Source organism: Aquarana catesbeiana, linkage group LG12 (assembly GCF_042186555.1).
Source record: "Aquarana catesbeiana isolate 2022-GZ linkage group LG12, ASM4218655v1, whole genome shotgun sequence".
NCBI lineage: Eukaryota > Metazoa > Chordata > Amphibia > Anura > Ranidae > Aquarana > Aquarana catesbeiana.
Genome location: NC_133335.1, coordinates 222,395,073 through 222,415,556, shown reverse-complemented (window position 1 = coordinate 222,415,556; position 20,484 = coordinate 222,395,073). Strand labels below are relative to the sequence as shown.

General features: G+C 44.6%; 1 protein-coding gene across 2 annotated transcripts; it reads left to right on the top strand.

Annotated features, from left to right (window-relative positions):
- Window positions 1–588: 588 nt before the first annotated feature.
- Window positions 589–19,003, top strand: LOC141113564 (uncharacterized). Of its 2 annotated transcripts, none has more exons than XM_073606750.1 (6): window positions 589–727; window positions 4,990–5,116; window positions 7,303–7,392; window positions 9,802–9,929; window positions 14,812–15,200; window positions 17,477–19,003. In XM_073606750.1, the coding sequence occupies exons 2-6, from the start codon at window positions 5,046–5,048 to the stop codon at window positions 17,591–17,593; spliced, it is 795 nt and encodes a 264-aa protein (XP_073462851.1). In that variant the 5' UTR covers window positions 589–727; window positions 4,990–5,045; the 3' UTR covers window positions 17,594–19,003. The 2 variants fall into 2 exon arrangements, with proteins under 2 accessions (XP_073462851.1, XP_073462849.1); XM_073606748.1 differs by having other exon boundaries at window positions 661–860.
- Window positions 19,004–20,484: the final 1,481 nt, after the last annotated feature.

Genomic DNA, 20,484 nt, shown 5'->3' with positions numbered 1-20,484 from the left:
CTTGCGGCTTCACTGCCAGTTTCCTACTGCGCACGCGCGAGCGGCGCGGCGCTCTGTGAATGTCCCCCGTGGTGTTCTGGGAACACACACAGTTCCCAGAAGGCAACGGGCCGCTCACCGAGGAGCAGAACACGCCATGGAAAAGGAAGAGGCAGATTAGGAAGACTGCCTAGCAACGAGGGTTCAGGTAAGTTTAAAAAAAAAAAAAAAAATTATTATTTTTTTTTTTTTTTTTTTAGGATCTTTGGTGATTTTTTTTTTCAGGGTGGCCCTCCACTTTAACTAATGCATTACAATTTAATTACACCCATTCGATTTTAGATGACTAAACACGACTAAAACTAAAACAATTGCAGAAGACTAAAATGGGACTAAAACTAAAATGCTTTTAGTCCTAACTAAATCTAAATTTGCTGCCAAAATTAACACTGGTGACGGGGGGGGGGAGGGGGCGTCTCGTTCACCAACCTACTTTATACTTGATTACGTCTTTTTCTCTCATTACAGAAAGTTCTTATGTAATGTAATAATGAACTTTGACCATGATCTGAGCAGCCTGAGACATTTTGCAGTGAGTTATCTTACAAGCTGGGAGGACTGGAAGAACAGCTTCTGCCAAGAGGAGGAACACAGACTATGACCTCCCTTCTTCTCATGATGATTTGAGACAGGGTGTGTTTCCTCTACTAAGCGCCATTTTGCGATCAGAACTGAAAGGGACTGAAAGGTGAGGTCTATAGGCAGCGAGGTCTTTGTCTCCTGTGGGGGGAGATCCATAAGGGATCCAGACCTGGGTTGGTTCTGATAGCTCTGTCCCTTGTGTACACATTGCTGGGACCCCCACAACAATTCTCTGTCCGGTAAGTAATTATTTCATTATCTTTATTTAGCAATCAGTGGACTGAGCAGGCTGAGGACTAAATACACTGAGATCAGATTATATACTTTATATATGTATTTAGTACATATACCTTTTATATTTAGCTTTGCTGAGCTTACAATGTATATAAGTACTTACCTGTCCTGGGTGCCCACGATGTCGGCCGCCCGAGGCCAACCCGTCCCTCGGCTCTCGGGTCCCGGCACCGCCATCCTAGGTAAGGGAAACAGGCAGTGAAGCCGCAAGGTTTAATTTAGATGAACTTTTTTGTACCCCTTGACAGAGCGACAATACTTTATCTTTTAAATATATATTATATTATTATTATTATACAGGATTTATATAGTGCCAACAGTTTGCTCAGTGCTTTACAACATGAGGGCAGAGAGTACAAGTACAATACAAATCAATACAGGATATGTATTTAGTAAATATACTTTTACATATAGCTTCCCTGAGCCTAAAGTAATTCTAGTTACAGTTTAATTTGGAAGAAACATATTTTCTAGCGTTGATAGTCTAGCGAGAGTTTCTTTTTTTGTTTAATAACTTTGTATAAAAATATGAAAATTCAAGCACCAGCTACTGAAAAGGAAGAAACTGACACGTACATTAATCTCTATGGGGCATAGTGCTGAATTGTGGCCTTGCGCCCTCTAGCAGACCGCAATGGAACTGCTTTGTGTTATTGTCAACAAGTTGCGTGACCTTGGCTGCTGAGCTGAGTCATTTCCTTGTCTGTGAATCACATGCTGGCTTTTAACCCTTTCACTGCCAAAGAAATTTTCTTCTTCTTTTTTTTTTTTTTTCAAGCCTAAATGCCCATTTTAGACCCAAAGTTACTTGGAAACCCCCCAAACCTTACACTATATTACCAAAAGTATTGGGACGCCTGCCTTTACATGAACTTTAATGACATCCCAGTCTTAGTCCGTAGGGTTCAATATTGAGTTGGCCCACCCTTTGCAGCTATAACAGCTTCAACTCTTCTGGGAAGGCCGTCCACAAGGTTTAGGAGTGTGTCTATGAGAATGTTTGACCATTCTTCCAGAAGCGCATTGGTGAGGTCAGGCACTGATGCTAGATGAGAAGGCCTGGCTCGCAGTCTCCGCTCTAACTCATCCCAAAGGTGTTCTATAGGGTTGAGGTCAGGACTCTGTGCAGGCCAGTCAAGTTCCTCCACCCCAACCTCGCTCATCCATGTCTAAAGTTGACCAACATTGAAAAAAAAATTATAGGGACAATTTTTTGGCTGTAGGCGGAGTCTTATTATTATTAGGGGCGGGGCATGTGTTTGTAGGCGTGACATAGAAAAAAAGGGGGGAAATGGGTGTGGTTTATGTGAAATAGTGGGCGTGGCTTATATGAGCGTGGTTCAAATGGGGGCGTGGTTAGAGTCTGAGATGAATGAGAGAGAAGGAAGAAAAGAGGGATGGAGGGACAGCAGGCCCAGATCCTACACCACAAGAGAAAAATGTGTATTCCAGAATTTAAGAAATCAGCAGATAAAGATACTCCAAACAACTGGTGTTAGCGCTTCAATCATACCAGCACCATGGTTGTTGTGGTGTCAGGATGATTGAAGCGCATTATTACTATTATTACATTGTAATATATAATGAAATCATTCAACTCACCATAATCCAGAATCAGTGGGACCCCTGAGCATGTCACCAGTCACGTTGCCTACCACCAGATGCCATCAGGTGCCCCCAGCAGAGTCCCTCCTTACAAGCTAATGTCCCCAGCAGAGCCCCTCCTTACATCAGGTGTCCCCAGCAAAGCCCCTCCTTACATCAGGTGTCCCCAGCAAAGCCCCTCCTTACATCAGGTGTCCCCAGCAGAGCCCCTTCTTACATCAGGTGTCCCCAGCAGAGCCCCTCCTTACATCCAATGTCCCCCAGCGGAGCCCCTCCTTACATCCAGTGTCCCCAGCGGAGCCCCTCCTTACATCCAGTGTCCCCAGCGGAGCCCCTCCTTACAACCATTGTCCCCAGAGGAGCCCCTCCTTACATCCAATGTCCCCAGCAGAGCCCCTCCTTACATCCAGTGTCCCCAGCGGAGCCCCTCCTTACATCCAGTGTCCCCAGCGGAGCCCCTCCTTACAACCATTGTCCCCAGCGGAGCCCCTCCTTACATCCAGTGTCCCCAGCGGAGCCCCTCCTTACAACCATTGTCCCCAGCGGAGCCCCTCCTTACATCTATCAGGTATCCCAGAGCAGCGGTGTCTCTGCCACCATTACAGAAGAGAGGCCGAGGGGGAACAAAATAGAGGCGGAGCCAACCGCGTGGCTACAATAGAAATTGAGCTGTGGCGCCACCCATCCCCCGCCCCTTTCCATAACAGGAAACAGACTGGCAGCGGGGCGGGGGGTGGGCGGGCGGCGCCGCAGCTCAATTTCTATTGTAGCCACCCCGTCAACCTACTTCTTCTTGTCTTCTTGAAAATGGAATGTCTCCGCCGGCCGCGGACCTCGGCGACGAAAAATCGGGAAAAAACGAATTTCTCGGGACATTTCCCGGGAAACGATAAAATCCGGAAAAGGGTCTAAATCCCGGGAATGTCCCGGGAAATTTGGGACAGTTGGCAAGTATGCATGTCTTTATGGATCTTGCGTTGTGCACTGGTCCAAATCATTTGGTGGAGGGGGGATTACGGTGTGGGGTTGTTTTTCAGAGGTTGGGCTTTTCCCCTTAGTTCCAGTGAAGGGAACTCTTAAGGCGTCAGCATACCAAGACATTTTGGACAATTTCATGCTCCCAACTTTGTGGGAACAGTTTGGGGATGGCCCCTTCCTGTTCCAACATGACTGCGCACCAGTGCACAAAGCAAGGTCCATAAAGACATGGATGAGCGAGTTTGGGGTGGAGGAACTTGACTGGCCTGCACAGAGTCCTGACCTCAACCCTATAGAACACCTTTGGGATGAATTAGAGCGGAGACTGCGAGTCAGGCCTTCTCATCCAACATCAGTGCCTGACCTCACGAATGCGCCTTTATTCTACTTTGTGTAGAATAACATGGCGGTAATTACTTTGTGTCACAATAATTGCGCTGCTTTTTAGCATGCTCTTGTTTCAGCAAGTTGAAAGGGACCTTCACCCCAAAGGAAGTGCCCCCTCCCCCTACCCTCTCTTACAATTGCATATTTTTTAAGACCTTCCTTCTTTTTTTTTTTGCAAGTCTGCATTTCTCATCTAAGCAAGAATTACTTTTGTGTCCCCCGCCCCCACACCCCCTCCCCAGATTCGGGTGAGTAAGTCCTACAGCCTGTGCACACAGGGTTTCCCCTCCACTAAAGAGAGGATTGAAGTCCCTCTTTAATTGTAATGCACACAATATAATACACATTTTTTGGGGTAAAATATAAAAGATGAGGTCGCACCAAATGTGTCGGTGAAAAACTATGATCCTTGCCCTCCAGGGTTTTTTGAGATTTACTTTGTCTTACTAGTTACACTCCTCCTTATTATGTTAACTAAATGTGTGTGTGTGTGTGTGTGTGTGTGTGTGTGTGTATATATATATATAATTTATAAAAAAATTTTTTTTGCTTTTCTATGTTCTGTAATACTCAATATAAATTACAATACATGGGATGGGCATGGTGGTGTTGGATATGGTGAATTGTACACTCCATATGGAAAAATTGAATGTTCACAGGCACAGGGGATACATGATCTGTCTAATTTTTGGAACATTTGTACTATATGCACTTAGTTTATGAAGGTGTTGGTCACGTTTGTTTGGCTGAAAGTGACGATTATATCTATAAGAACATTTATTTTTTGCCGTGTTTTTTTTATTTTTTTTTTCAAAAATTTGCATTGTATACACTTGGTGTGTGAAGGTATCAGGCACTCTGTGATGAGAAAATTGCACAGAAAGCTATTTTGATGATGTATGACTATGAATTTATTTATTTTTTTTGTTTGAAGTGTGATTAATTTTGAGGATTATTATGGAGTAGTTTTGCGGTCAACCCATATTGGTATAGTTACCGAAATCTGTTGCAGGCCTTTTTTTTTTTTTATTCTGGTGCATACTGTCAGAAAAGTTGTGCAAATGCTTTATTAAGATCCCCACATTGTGTTTTATTTTTACACAGGAATTTATCTAGAGCGCCTGCTCCTCTTCCCTTTTTTTTTTTTTTTTGGACCAATTATGCAATACACCCAAAAAAAAAAACCCCAAATCAGAGCTCCACCACCCAACAGCAGAAAGGATAAACGAAGGTGAGTGTTAAAGGTCCTAACTGCACCATTGCTTATCTGTTGTATTTATTGACATTTTTTCCCCCTGTCCTAAGGTGACAACACTCACTGTACTATATTTATGAGAGAGAGAGAGAGATGGATCATGTCGGTTACTAGCTCTCAAGTTACATAGTTTAGCAGAGGTTTTCTAACGTCCAGTGTACATGAAGCCTAATGCCGCGTACACACGAGCGGACTTTACGGCAGACTTTGCCCGGCGGATGGGATTTGGTCAGACAATTCGATCGTGTGTGGGCTCCAGCGGACTTTGCTTTCTCAAAAGTTGGACGGACTTAGATTTGAAACATGTTTTAAATTAATCCGTCGAAATCGAGTCCGGTCGAAAAGTCCGCTCGTCTGTATGCTAGTTCGACGGACAGAAACGGACGCTAGGGCAGTTATTGGCTACTGGCTATCAACTTCCTTGTTTTAGTCCGGTGTACGTCATCACGTACGAATTCGACAGACTTTGGTGGATTGTGTGTAGGCAAGTCCGTTCATTCAGAAAGTCCGTCATAAAGTCTGTCGAAAAGTCCGCCAGGCAAAGTCTGCCGTAAAGTCCGACCGTGTGTACGCGGCATTAAGGTTTTTTTTTTTTTTTTTTTTTACCTTTTTAGAGCCCTTTCACACTGGGGCGGGCGTTGCTTTACCGTCGGTATGCGGCCGCTAGCGGGGTGGTTTTACCCCCCACTAGCGGCCGAGAAAGGGTTAAAAACCACCGCAAAGCGCCTCTGCAGAGGCGCTTTGCCGGCGGTATAGCCGCGCCGTCCCATTGATTTCAATGGGCAGGAGCGGTATACACTCCGCTCCTTCACCGCTTCGAAGATGCTGCTGGCAGGACTTTTTTTACCGTCCTGCCAGCGCATCGCTCCAGTGTGAAAGCCCTCGGGGCTTTCACACTGGAATGAAAGCAGCGGCACTTTCAGGTCGGTTTGCAGGCGCTATTATAAGCGCAATAGCGCCTGCAAACCGCCCCAGTGTGAAAGGACCCTAAGTGCTAGTTCACACCAGACTCAGTTCCGTGCGCTTTTTTTCTGTACAAAATGCATGCACAGTGTTTTCCATGTATTCCAATGGCTCTAGTTCACACCATGCAGTCAGTTTCCGGTCATTTTTTACACCGGAAACTGACTGCATGGTGTGAACTAGAGCCATTGGAATACATGGAAAAGACTGTGCAGGGCCAGTTCACACCACATGCAGTCCAGTGCGTTTTTTTTTTTTTCTGCATCAAAAACGCATAGAAACTAGGTGATATGGTTTTCAATGGCATGGTTCACACCAGTGCTTGCAGTTCCAGTGCGTTCCAGATCCAGAAAAAAAAAAAAAAGTAGAACATTTCTGCATTTTTCCTGCACTGGACTGTACCGGAACGCTGTAAAAAGCATCAAAAACTCACGGGAACGCACCTAAACGCACCAAAAACTCACTGGAACACTCATGTTCTTATTTGAGGTTAAGGAAAAAAGAAGGGGGGAAAATGCACTGGACTGCCTCAAAAACACGCATGCAAAAAAGCATCTGGAGCGCATCCGGACTGCGTTTCTATGGTGTGAACTGGCCCTTAGTGGAGAAAAAAAGCGCACGGAACTGCGTCTGGTGTGAACTGGCCCTTAACTGATACGTGCTGTCTGACCCTTCTTTGAAGAAGTACAGAGTAACCTTACCAATGCTGATTCTTCATTTTACTAGCTGCCACACTTCAGATTGCAATTTCCTTCCTACAGGGGACACCCGGTATTGCAGCCTGACTATCAATACATTCTATTCAAAACGACTTTTGAAAATAATAGAAAAAGCAGGCCAGTATATAGGACAGCCGATGATATTTTCTTGACTAATAAGGGCCGCAGATTCACTTTGCTCTAGGTTTCATCAGTCAGCCTGTGGGTATGATCTTATTTTACCTTCCCCAAGAGGTCAGACTTAAAGTTTATCTACTCTTTATAAAAAAAATCAATTTTGGATAGAGTAGCGAATGGTGAAATCCCTTTCATGTGGTGTTTTTATTAAATTTTAATTTATTCCCCCCCCCGTCTGTATCCCATTAGGGAGATTTCCCTGCATTGTAGAAACAGAAAATGAGAGGGAATCTCTCAAACCTGAGCGAAATACCCGGAAACAAATGTCCCCATTGAAAGATTTCCCTTTCTATTTCTGTTCAGGTTTCAACACAAGGAACTGCAAAACATTGAATTTCAGTCCAACAGAGATGATGTTCACTATAACAAGTACAGGAAGAACCACACCAGCAGGTAAAAGACAACAATTTAACCCTGACGGGGGTTCTAACCCTTCCCCACTCCAGCCAACACTAATGCCCCGTACACGCGGTCGGATTTTCCTACGGAAAATGTTCGATCGGAGCCTGTTGTCGGAAATTCCGACCGTGTGTAGGCTCCATCTGACATTTTCCATCGGAAATTTTCCGTCACGCAAAATTTGAGATCTGGATCTCAAATTTTCCAACAACAAAATCCGGAAATTCCGATCGTGTGTACACAATTCCCACGCACAAAGTCCCACGCAGGCTCGGAATCAAGCAGAAGGAGCCGCACTGGCTATTGAACTTCATTTTTCTCGGCTCGTCGTTCGTGTTGTACGTCACCGCGTTCTTGGCGATCGGAATTTCCGACCAACTTTGTGTGACGGTGTGTATGCAAGACAAGTTTGAGCCAACGTCTGTCGGGAAAAAAAAAATGGATTTTGTTGTCGGAAAATCCTATTGTGTGTACAGGGCATTAGAGACCCTGTAACCAGGTCATCCATTTCAACAGCAATCTTCCCATAAGGTTTTATGTGCATTTAAAGTATTTTATGGTTTTAAAGTCTCCCTTGTGAAGACATTAAAAAGCCCTGAGACTGCTGCAGGGTGCTGCCATCTTGGATGTGATGTCAGCAGTCCCAGCAGACTCAGTTTTCACTGTATAGTATTTATCTTTAATGCTCCCTGGTAGTACATAGGGAGGGGAGGAGCTAAGCAGCTGGGCCAACACAGACAGCAATTTGACACTCCTAGAAGAGGAGAGGGCTATGACACACAAGAAGGGAGGAGCTCTGCTAGATAATTGACTCTTCCTGTAGTAGTACTTTTTTTTTTTTTTTTGGAAGTTCAGAGGCACATTGCACGCAAACAATACTGCAAGTAAGCATTTAAAATACTTGATTTTTCTGCATGTTAAAGTGTTATCTCACCTATAGAGAAAAAATGAAAAGATGGATACACCCTACACAACTTCCCCACCTTCCTGGTCCTTGCTGCACTCATCCCCTTAGGTGCAGCAGTCCTGGGGTTTCACTAGGGATGTCAGGACAGACCTGAGTGGTCTGATAGGTCAGTGCAGTCACGTGCTGATGCTAACCAATCGGAACAGCTCCGATCCTTCCTGGCGTCCGTGGGGTAAGAATAGGAAGAACAGTCGGGTTTTCAAACGGACCGCTGCATGGATGATGAAACTGTATCATACACCTTTTTTTCTGAAAAGGTGAACACTTTATTCTGCATTTTGTAAAGTTGATGACGGGTCTCTTTAAAGCCAATGTCACTACTATGTCCCCCTCAATAATTTGAAACTGGCTGCAGATTGAGCCTCAGAACTGATTTTTATATCATGGAATTCACAATGGCTTGTATTGCGGTGCAGCAGAACTAAACCCTCCAATACTCCCCTCCCTTCCTGCGATGCAACATTTGCTCCCTCCCTCCCCAGCGCTGACCTTTTCTCTCTGGTGTCCTCCAGGTTTGGGGGCGTTTCGTCAGATTTGGTAAAGGAAGTGACATTGCCACAGAAAAATGCTTACTGCACAATGCGTTCCAGCATGGCCGCTATGCCTTCCAATAGGTTTCCTATTCTGATAGAACAGGAAGGTGGAAGCGGCCATTTTGTTACACCCAGACAAGTCTGGAATTTCACACTTCTTTTAGCAGTAAAGTCAGCTTAGATAGTGGAATAGAGTATTTTACATCTGTGAGACAAGCGGCAAGGCTGCAGTCTGAAAGTGGCGACAGCCATCTTGGTACACCTTGCACTGCTCAGCACCAAACTGATAGTCATAAGGCGCAGAATACATTTTTTACATTTTTTACACCCTCACTCGGTCGCATTGATATACTGTATTTCTGTATATGAAAGGTCAGTTTCTTGCTACAATAATTGTGACATTTAAGATTTCGCTGGGAGTAAGAAGATGTCCACTGCTGCCTTCGTGTTGTGTCAGAATAGGAAACCTATTGGAACGCATAGCGGCCATGCCGGAACGCATTGTGCATGCGCAGTAAGCATTTTCCGGTGGTAACGTCACTTCTGTTAGCAAATCTGACCGGTCGCCTAATCTGACGGAACAGGGGCCTCGCCAGCCTTGATTGGCTTGGAAGAGGTAACTCCCACGCATGTGCACAAGATGAATTAATCCTGGCACCGAGTTGTGGGGAGAATGTACACTGAGCACATAGGTAGCCCAGTAGACGTTCTAAAGCATCTTGCGAGGAGCAGAGTAAGAAACTTTTCTGCAGAGTAGACCTGGTATGTCTCTTCTGCCATAAAAATCCATCCAGGTCACAGGTTTTGCAATTTAGGGATAAGTTCTGTTTTAACTATCGAGCCACCCCTGTTCTGGTGTTTAATTGGGAGGAAAAAATAAATTCTTTAACATCTTTTCTACAGTAGGAAAATGGGGTATACCCAACAAACCAGAAAGAAAAGGAAGTTGCAAGACTCTCCCCCGAAGAAGATGTCCATTCAAGACCGAAATAAAGAGGCCATGAAGCTCAGTGGCAAGCTGGAAAATAAGGGTAAGTCAAGGCGGTTTCTCTTTAGTGGATGGGGTGGGGGTGGGGGGGGGTGGTTATCAATCTTTGCACCTTTTGTACTGTTCTGGTGTAATGTTCTTGACTCTGCACCTCATCCTGCAACCATTATGATGCCAGGTAGTCTAATTTCTTTATATATATTTCAAACTGGGAATCCAGCAGGAAGAGTGAAGTTGGCCATAAATGGATAGAAATTCAGAAGATACTGTCCAAATTTGCACCAGTGTGGGGCAATCCTTGCTCAACAGAAGGTGATTGTTTGACCAGCTTAATTGTGATCCATGGTTGGTCAGCTTCTTTAATTGGCTGCAGTGTGCAGGAGGGGCTGTTGATTAAAGTGCTGGGACCCCCCCTCCCCCCAAGTTATTAAGCTCAGGTATTTCCAGTGAAGGATACTGTTAATACTATAGCATACAAAGATGTTTAAAGGCCCGTACACACGATCTGATATTCCGACAACAATTGTATGATGGACGTGCTTTGTCGGATAATTCGACTGTCTGTACGCTCCATCGGACAATTGTTGTCGGAATTTCCGACAACAAATGTTGGATGGTCATGCTCTCAAATTGTCCAACAACAAATGTGTTAATTCGGATTATCCGATTGTGTGTACACAAGTCCGTCGGACTAAAATCTTAAGTACAAACACGCATGCTCCGAACCAATGCTAACCACCATAAGACAACATTAGCAGAAGTTGCCCAAAGGGTGGTGCTAAAGAGCAGAAAAAACACGTAGTTTCGTGAATGTTGGCTGAAAAAGTTCTGCCGTCTGTATGCAGAACAAGTTCACGGCCAACTCCCTTCGGGCAAAAATCCACGGAGTTGTCCGATGGAAATCCGATCGTGTGTACGAGGCTTTAGACAAATGTGAGCTTCCAACCTGTCATTGCTGACCTGGCTCTGAAATGCTAGTTGTAAGGTTTTGTTTGGAGTCAGTACTTTGTCACAGACCTAGAACAAGCATGCAAACTTACATTCAGTGATGGTAGAATTCATGATACACATACTTGTTCCCGTAGTAGTCAAAGTCCATCAGATCGCAGTGCATGTGGCTAGTGTAGCACCAAAAAATAAAGTGGGCAGTGGTCACGTAATTGCAGTATCGTGTAGAAACAACAAAAAATTATAGCAAGCCTCCAGTAGATGAATACATGGTATCCATGGAATATAATTTCACCTCTTGCACTGAATGTGTTCAGATGTCAAGATGGTTGTATAATTTTCCAGTTCCCATGTTACCCGCTTACCAAGGGCCTTTGGTAAGGTTGATTTAGGATGCTTTTCAAGCTGTGAAGGATCTAAATGGACACATTAAGGCTAGGTTCACACTGCTGCGAATTCTATTGCGAATTTGAGCCGTTGCGATCGCTCAAATTCGCAAGTCATTTAAATTACATAGATTAACATTAGTGCCGTTCACATCGACGCGTTGCGAATATAACCTGCGTGAAAAAAAGGTCCTGTGCGAGTTTACTGCGTTGCGTTGCGAATTTAGTCTCCATAGACATCAATGTAAATCGTTCTTGAATCGCATTGATTGGTTCACATATGTGCGAATTCCACCACACTACTCTCCACAAAAACCAGGAAGTACACAGGAAGTTAAGACCCTTTTTTTTTTTACATTATGATTCCATTGGCTAGACTATCAATCGCAGCTATATCCAACTCCTGAAATTCGCGGTAAAATCGCGGTAAATTCGCGGTAAAATCGCGGTAAATTCGCAGTAAAATCGCGGTAAATTCGCACTGCAGCAGTGTGAACCTAGCCTAAAGCGGATCTTCACACAATTTTGCAAGTTAAGCTCACTGGTTTATAAATATAGCACTGAGTGCTCAATTGACCTTTTTTTTTTTTGCTCGCACCCTAAGATATGTGGCCCGGTCTATGTTGCCTGTGTTATGTCCTTTGCGGCTGTGGACGGGGATTTTGCGGGTATTCGCATCATTTCCTGTCCTCGCCGCACTGTCTCCTGGGATCTTGTGTCATTCATCCCAGGAGTCAGTGCGGAGAGCAAAATATCACAGGATGTCAACTGGATTTCATCACAACGGGGGCGGGAACTTCCTAAGACGCCACCCGTTGTGATGGCAACAAAGATGTTTACGCAGCTCGGCGCAGTTACCACTAAGCATGAGGAATGCTGATACATCTACTGTACTGGAACCAGGAAGTGATTGCTTGTGGGCTTCAAATGCCCACAAGCAAGATGAAAACTGCAGTATGTTATTTATATAAGTTACGATTTTAAAGAAAAATGGACATGGATGGAGGAAAAGAACACTAAAAGTGAGTGTAACATTAGAAAGGTGGGAATTTTTAACTGTAAAAAAAAAAAAAATCGGAGTGCACATCCGCTTTAAGGTAATTGACTGGACAACCTTTGGCATGAAGTCAGTGACCTTTATGTCATTTACCTTTTGAAGGTACCAATATCTGGAGGTTATGCAAAAGTGGATATAGCACCTGATGTGGTCACTGTTAAGACCCTGTTATTGGGACTACCTTCAAAATCACTTCGTGATCTCCCTAAAAGTAATGTCTGGTGTCTGTATAATAGGGCTGGACTGGTAGAAGTGAGAATTGACGGATATACAGTGAAGTGCATCTTCCTTCAGATAAGCTGATCTGTGATGAAAGTATAGTGTATGTTGACCTGAGTCTGGTCCTATGCTGCTATCTATCCCGCTGTCCATTTCCAGTGCTGTTAGGAAACAGTAGCCTTAACATGGGCCTTCGAATGCATTCCATCATGATTCTAATAACACCTAATGCTCCAACCCTGAAGAAGGGGAGGCCCTTCACCCAAAACGTTTGTACCAGGTGCTCCTCACTACCCAACCAAGAGTTTCTCCGTAAATGTAAAGAATTAAAGACCGTTTACTGAACAGTAGACCCAAAAAGAGTCCTCACTTGACCATTCAAGAGGGGTTTTCCACAATCGTAATGCAATATGAAAAAGGCCTCCTTACATGCTAGTGTCTTAAAAGGACTTTCCAATAACCTTTCTATGCTGAATGTAGCAGATCACAATTTAGAGAATCAGCTTTTCAATATGTAACTTTTAGCAATTCTAGGAACTGTTTTTGACACCCGCTCAGGATGGAACCTTTAAAGTAGTCTGGCTTCAAGGTCAAGCCTTCCAAGGTTTGGGAAAAAGAGCATGGATCCAAGAAAAACCTTTTCAAATTTGATGGTGAGAAGAGCGCGAATGGACAGATCTACTAGCCAGAAGTCCTGAAGGTTTCACTTTTTTCAGTATTTCAAGTCTGTTGTCCTAAGTCTTAAATCTTGAAGCATCCATGAGTTCTGCAACCATTTCATGCCCCCTACGGTCTTTTATCTTGTATGACATCAGTGGCTGCGATTTGGCTTCCAAAAGCATCTTGAAGAAGCAAGGCACCGGCCTGTTCTGCACTTGTGAGGATTATATTGTATTTTGGGATCTCAAAATGAATCCTCGTGTTTAGGCCCTGCTTCTTTGTGCACACCTGCTCCCATGGCAATTCCAGGAGGGCAGATTGAGTTGGGGTGTCTGTTGTGTTCTGAGGAGCTGAACAAGAGAGCAAGCAAAAAAAACAGAGAAACCAATGCTGAAGCAAGTGACGGGTGTCAATCAATTAATCTCTGCAGCTTTCTTGCGTTAACAGCTGGACATAAAGCACTTTGCTCAACCTAGCCTCATAGTAATGCCATGGTTAATATGCTACAGTCTTCATCCTTGAAAGAACCAAGTACATCATTCTCCACAACTGCATTATGTCTACCATTTAATGACAATTTGCCTTAAAGATCAGATCCACTAAGATAGATTTTGTATAGGTAGTGGCAGAGACCTGTCCCTGCCAGGCCATACTGCTGGTCAAGACATCCCAGAGAGTTCTCTGCCCAAAAATTACTTAGCAGTGCTTTTAGCTGAGCTACCATTGTCGCCAGTTTGAAGGAATTAAAATCTAGATGTATGCATGGGACGGGGATCCTTCTAGTGTATGTATATTCAAGGCTGCTGACAGTAGTAGCTTAGCCTGTCATGGCTTTGGAAGGAAGGGATAACAGTAAAGACCTGGTTGGGGATCAAACCCTGATTCATCCCACCAAAAGCAAACATGTTGACTGTTTAAGAGGAACTGTCAGTTATACAGTAGAAATGCAAACCAACACAGGGGTCTATGCAGAACTGATATTTTAGGTATTCTTGGACAGTTTGGGGCTGAATCATCCATGAGCTTAGCTCTTCAACTCTCTATTTAAATGTTTTTATTTTTATTTATATATTTTAACCAAGGTGTACATAGAATAGCAGGACACATTGTCCCAGGTAGAGTACCAAAATAGATGAGAGAGACCTGGGAGGTATAGGCCCCATTGCAAATGCACAGCAATCATGTAGCAGAACAACTTTATCCAAATGTGGGAGCGTAAGGACATTTGGGGAGTAGGAGTCTCGACTCCTATGCACCTTCTAGCTGGGAACTGATGGCTCTGAACCTCAACATGCTCAGAGCCGAGCATTTCTGGGTTCACACTTCACAACAGAAATGGAGGAATGGATATGCCAAAGTTTTTGTTTTTTTTTAAGGCCCTCAGGAGAAGCAGGGAAGTCCAGGGATTGTAGAAGTGATCCAACTGCTGTATAGCCACCGGTTCACTTCTACAGTATAGCCCGCAGTCTGCTTTTATAAGGTAACCAAAATGGCTGTTATTGCGGTCATGAGTTTGTTTATATGCCACCACTACCACCATGATATTGTAGTTACATCTGTCAGTAAAAGGATTAATACCCATGTAGAAATTGTAACACTGTCAGGAATTTGCATGCTAATCAATATATTTATGTATTTCTTTTCTTCACCTGCAGCTGACAACTATGTCCTGGTAGCTGACTTTGTGAAGAAATTTAGGGATGGCATAATACGTCTAAAAGAGAACAAAGTCACAAATAATTTGCAAATACGCATCTGTGAACTGGATGACACAATGTTCTTGGGTGAGAACTATAGGCTTGAGAGCTGGGGAGAGGTTTACCTTTCTAAACCAACCAAACTGGAAATCCTTGGCTTATTGGAGAGCTCGCAAGGCATGGCTTTATTCCCACAGTGTATAGTTCTTGTGGGTGAAGAAAGACACATCTATTGCTATAGAAATGAAGTGCTTTATCTTTTTGCAAACAGTCTAAAAGAGCTTCTACAAGATGGCGTGCCGAATATCGACACATACTATGACTACCCAGATGACATCAGTGACGAGGTATAGTATAACACATTCATATTGTCTGCCGCTTTCTAGCTTCTATAACCTGACCACAGACTTGTTTTTAAATATTTACAGATTCTCAACAAGCAGTAAATGAGCTTTCAAATACGCCCCCACTGACCCCTGTAGATGCAGTTACTGTGAAGTAGTTAATGCTCAAAGTTCACAGCAGAAACACTGAAGTTAAAACAGAGCTCCACCCAAAAGGGGAAGCTCTGCTCGTCTGCCTCCGCACCTAGTTTTGACGGCGGCCCGCTCACACTTCCGGCTGAATTCGCCACGGTGAACTCGGCTGGAAGTTCGGTCCCCCTCCTTCTTTCACCGCAGCCGGCTCATTCACAGAGCACAGCGCTCTTCGCACATGCACAGTAGGGAACTAGCTGTGGAGCCGCAAGGCTTCGCTGCTGATTTCCCTTAGTGGCAATGGCGGCGCCAGCACCCAACAACCGATTGAAAAATCATCTCAGTGAGGACACTGCGGGATTCCTGAACAGGTAAGTGTCCTAATATTAAAAGTCAGTAGCTACAGTATTTGTAGCAGCTGCCTTTTTTAATTTTTTTCTGAAAAAGCCTGGAGCTCCTCTTTAAAAAAAAATCTGGCTCTCTTAGCAGTTCAGCAGCTTTTTTTGTTCCCCCTTCCAGAGCACCTGCTCTGTAATTACCTAAGAGAATCAGAGGCTGCTGGGTCATTGCCGGAAGGGGGAAGCAAGAGAGGTTAAACTGCTGGTAGGGTAAGCTGAACTGCTGGTTCACTGCTTAGGTTAACTGAATTGCTTGGAATGTTAGCTGAATTGCTGGGTCACTGCTGAGAGAGGTAGCTGAGCTGCTGGGTCACATAATATTTAAGTAATTGTTCATAGCCTGGCCACATGTTCACTTTAATGTCACTCTCAGAGGTTCTCCAGAGAAGCATTTGGGGGGCAGTCTGTAACAGCCCTGAGGGGTCAGCTATACTGAGGTTATATAGTACTTAGGGGTGTACTTCCAGACATCCTTACAGAAGCAAATATGTGTCAGGCTGTGTTAGCACAGCTAATGTCGGTGGGGATTTAAACTTTACACAGCCCCCTGCTGTTTAAGAACTCAGGGCTGAAACTAATTAAACGCCCCCATTTTGGGGGGAAAATATTCCCGAAAAATTCATTTAACAATGTTTAATGGGTACCAGTCTTGAAAGAAATGTATGGCCATCCACTGAGAACTTGGTGAAAATGCTAGTTTTCTGGCTGTCACACTGGTCTTCTGATTTTAAAACCTTTATGCAATGGCGTGAAGACAATATTCCCAGTCTTTATGCTTGTTCTGGGTCAATTCCTATTGAAGCCAAATGACAGCCAGGGAGTGCAGCATTGATAAATCACATATGGCTTTTGCATGCATCTCCCTCAATGATAAATAGTTGGCCATGGCAATGTTGCTTTGTCAGCCTGAAAGCACTGTATTCTTTAGACAGATTCACTTTAGGCCGGGTTCACACTATTGCAAATTGGATGTGGGTTTCCTGCATCCAATTTGCATGACAGGAGAGTGTGAGCGGCTCTCAATGGAGACGGTTCACATATCTCCGGGGCGGCTGTGGAGCGCACAGCAAAAGAGTCCTGTGCATGTTTGGCTTCATTTCAGTTCCTAATTCAGCCAAAAATTCAGACCTGAAACGGTGAACGGGGGCGCACTGGACCCCCTTCTGTGACCTGCGGCCGCACATAGTGTGAACCCAGTCTTAAGGTGATCTCCTGACGTGACCCAAATTTACCACCAAACCTCCCTCTCTCCCTTTAAATGTCCTAACATGTTTATTTTCTTCTACCTTGGTTTCTTTAGTGAGAAACTGTTGTTATTTCCTGTGACATCACCAGACATGTAAACTTCTTGCAGGTGAAGCTACTGGGAGGTCACTACCTATAGATATAAACCCCCCCCCCCCCAGAACTACATCTCCCAAGATACCATACCCTACACAAAAACAGGCTCTTGGGAGTCAAGGCAGCATTGTTTTTGCTTGGAAAGAAATCAATGTATGTGTGTGGAGAGGGGCAGGATTAGTTCTGAATTCCAGCTGATGCTGGTTTAGGTGTAGCAGAGGCAGTGATGTCAGTTAACAGGAAATTAGCAGTACACTGGATTTCTAGCAGGATCCTCGAGTATTTTTCTGTATTTGCGGAGATTTTAGTGGGATAAAATACAGGGCATGTGCAGAGATGTGCTTTTGTATTTTGCTCACACATTCACACTTCAAGGTGATCGATCAACTGTATTTTGTACCCTTACAGGAAGAGGAAGTCCTTCAGAACGATAAAGAGGTCCAGAGGCTAAGACAGGTTACCAAAGAATTCATTGACAAAGATGCAGATGAATTTAATGACTTCTATGCACAGTTTATTTTATAGCTGGTAACCAAACAAGAACTCAAAGAACCGAACCATGGGGGGCCCTACTAAAACTCACCAATGACCTACTAACTGCTAAAACCAATGGCCATTACTCTTAGGGTCGGTTCACACTGAGGCAGCACAACTTACAGCGCGACTGCCTCAGGTGACCCAGGACACGACTCAGCGGCGACTTGCAAGACGACTTCTGTATAGAAGTCAATGCAAGTCGCCCCGAAAGTTGTACAGGAACCTTTTTCTAAGTCGGAGCGACGTTCCATTGCACAGAACGGTACGCTACTTGTCAGGCGACTAGGTCGCCTGACAAGTCGTCCCAGTGTAAACCGGGGCTCAGACCTCTCTTCTGCCTTCGACACAGTTGACCACCTGCTCCTCCTCAGAAAACTACACTCCCTTGGCCTCCGTGATTCTGCTTTATTCTGGTTCTCCTCCTACCTATCTCAGCGTACTTTCAGTGTCACTTACAACTTCATCTCCTCTGCTCCTCTTCCTCTTGGGGTACCCTAAGACTCCATCCTTGGGCCCCTCCTATTCTCGCTCTATACCTCTTTTCTGGGCCAGTTTATAACCTCCCATGGCTGCCAATACCACTTCTACACCAACGACACCCAGATCTATCTCTCCACTCCTCAACTCACCCCCTCGATCTCCTCATGGAATTTTAAACTTACTGAATGACATATCGGTATGGATGTCACACCACTTCCTCAAACTCAGTCTTTCTAAACTGAGGTTGTTATATTTCCACCTTCCCCGGTCCCCCACCTGTGACTTCACCATTAAGATCAAAAGCACAACCATTGGTCCCTCCACATATGCCAGGGTCCTGGGTGTAATCCTTGACTCTGACCTCTCCTTCAGCCCCCACATCCAATCACTGGCTAAATCCTGCCGCCTTAACCTCCGCAACATCTCCAGAATTCGACCTTCCTGACTAATGACACCACAAAGCAACTTATTCACTCCTTGATTATTTCCTGCCTCGACTACTGCAAGTCTCTCCTTAATGGCCTACCCTTACACAGGCTATCCCCCCTTCAATCTATTATGAATGCTGCTGCTAGACTAATACACCTCACTAATCGATCTGACTGCTGCCCCTCTCTGCCAATCCCTTCACTGGCTTTCCCTACCCCACCATATAAAATTCAAAATGCTAACCATAACATACAAGGCCATCCACAACATCGCCCCCATCTACATCACCAACCTCATCTGCAGATATCGCCCTAATCGCCCCCTCCGCTCCTCCCAGGACCTCCTGCTCTCTAGCTCCCTTGTTACCTCCTCCTAAAGAGGTCACTGTAATGCACTTTATTTTTTATAGATTATATATGTGTGCAAATAATAAAAGTTGCAATAAATTTGAAGTTGATGGTACTCCCCTGCAAGGGGTGTGCTATGTTACTGGTCGTTTTTCTTTATCAACTACTGCTACTGTTTTGTACAGTATATCTGAAAAAAACTGATTTCTGAAAAAAAAAAAAAGTTTACATATATACGTTATCTTAATTTGAAATACTTGGCTTTATCTGGGTGTAGTTAACTTCTAAAACATCCTCACAGTACTGACATCATATATGTTTTCCTATATGTGGTAATGGGTATCAATTTAAAATATACCCTCTTGGTATAGAACATTTATTTGCACAACACATCCTCTCCATGTTGTCCTTGGCATTCTCCTCTGCCACTCATCACCACCCACTTCATGGTTGAAGTCAACTTCCTTCAATCCCTTTCTCTGAGCGCATCATGGACCTGCCCCCTTGGGGTACACTACCACGTTGGATTGGGTTCACAGTACTGCAGCACTAAACACTTCTCATGCATCATTCATGAGCAATGTTCAGTGCTGAATAAAGGACCAACATATCACCTACCTGTATGAGGAGCCTGAGATAACAAGGGTGGCCTCTCATATAATTTCTGTCAGGGGGCCCCTGGAAGGTAGAACCGGGTCTGCAAGGGTGGTGAATGTAGGCATTGAGGCACAGACTAGGAAAATTCTTGGTTAGATGCGCAGCAAACTTAGGACGGCAAGGATAATCCAGACGAAAGCCAGGGCAGCATCTACCGCGAGGAAAACAAGGCAGTGGGTGGCATTTTTCAGGGCGGATGGAGCCGCTACCCAGGCAGAAGGCACAATACAAGCAGTGGCATCACTAGAGGGGTAACATCAGGGGCGGCCGCAAATTGACTGGTGACAGGGTAGCAAAGCGGCTGCAGGAGGTGGCAGTGGCTGCAGCCTCCGATCCTGGAAGTAGCTCACTTTGCAGAGCAGGTCAGACTCCTGGGCTGTGATCGTGCCTCGGCAGCCTCCCTACACACTGCTGGTAAAAATGAGCCAGCAGGCTGCGGGAAGGTGAGAGTCCGGTGTATTTTTTTTTTGGGGGGGGGGCGGGGGCGTGGTTGTGCGGCAACTATTAGTGACGTTGAATGCAATACTGGAAGTGACGTTACGATTTTATGTGGGTGAGATACCGTTTACACACGCTGGGTCCGCTGTGACCATTCCATGCCAATTTCTTGCTTAATTGGTCAGAAGGCCTCAACACCCCTTTGACCCCAGAGAAAAAGGGAATGCCAGGACTGTTTTGACAGCTCTCGTGTACCATCAAGCAACTGAAGACCTGTCAAGTTATGAGAGCCAATTTACCACCTTGCTCGTTGACTGAAATCTGCTGAAACCAGGATTTGCAAGTATTCTTTATTTTCAACACCAGAAGAAGTAAAAACTAAAAGACAAAATGTAAACAATGAGGTGGGTAACCCAATAGACTATACACGATGCCAGTGCCACTGATTACTAGATAGAAGGTGCAGCTTGAAGCAGCCATGGGTAATTGCTGTGACACTGTGAATAAAAGGGAAAAGACAAGCGCAAA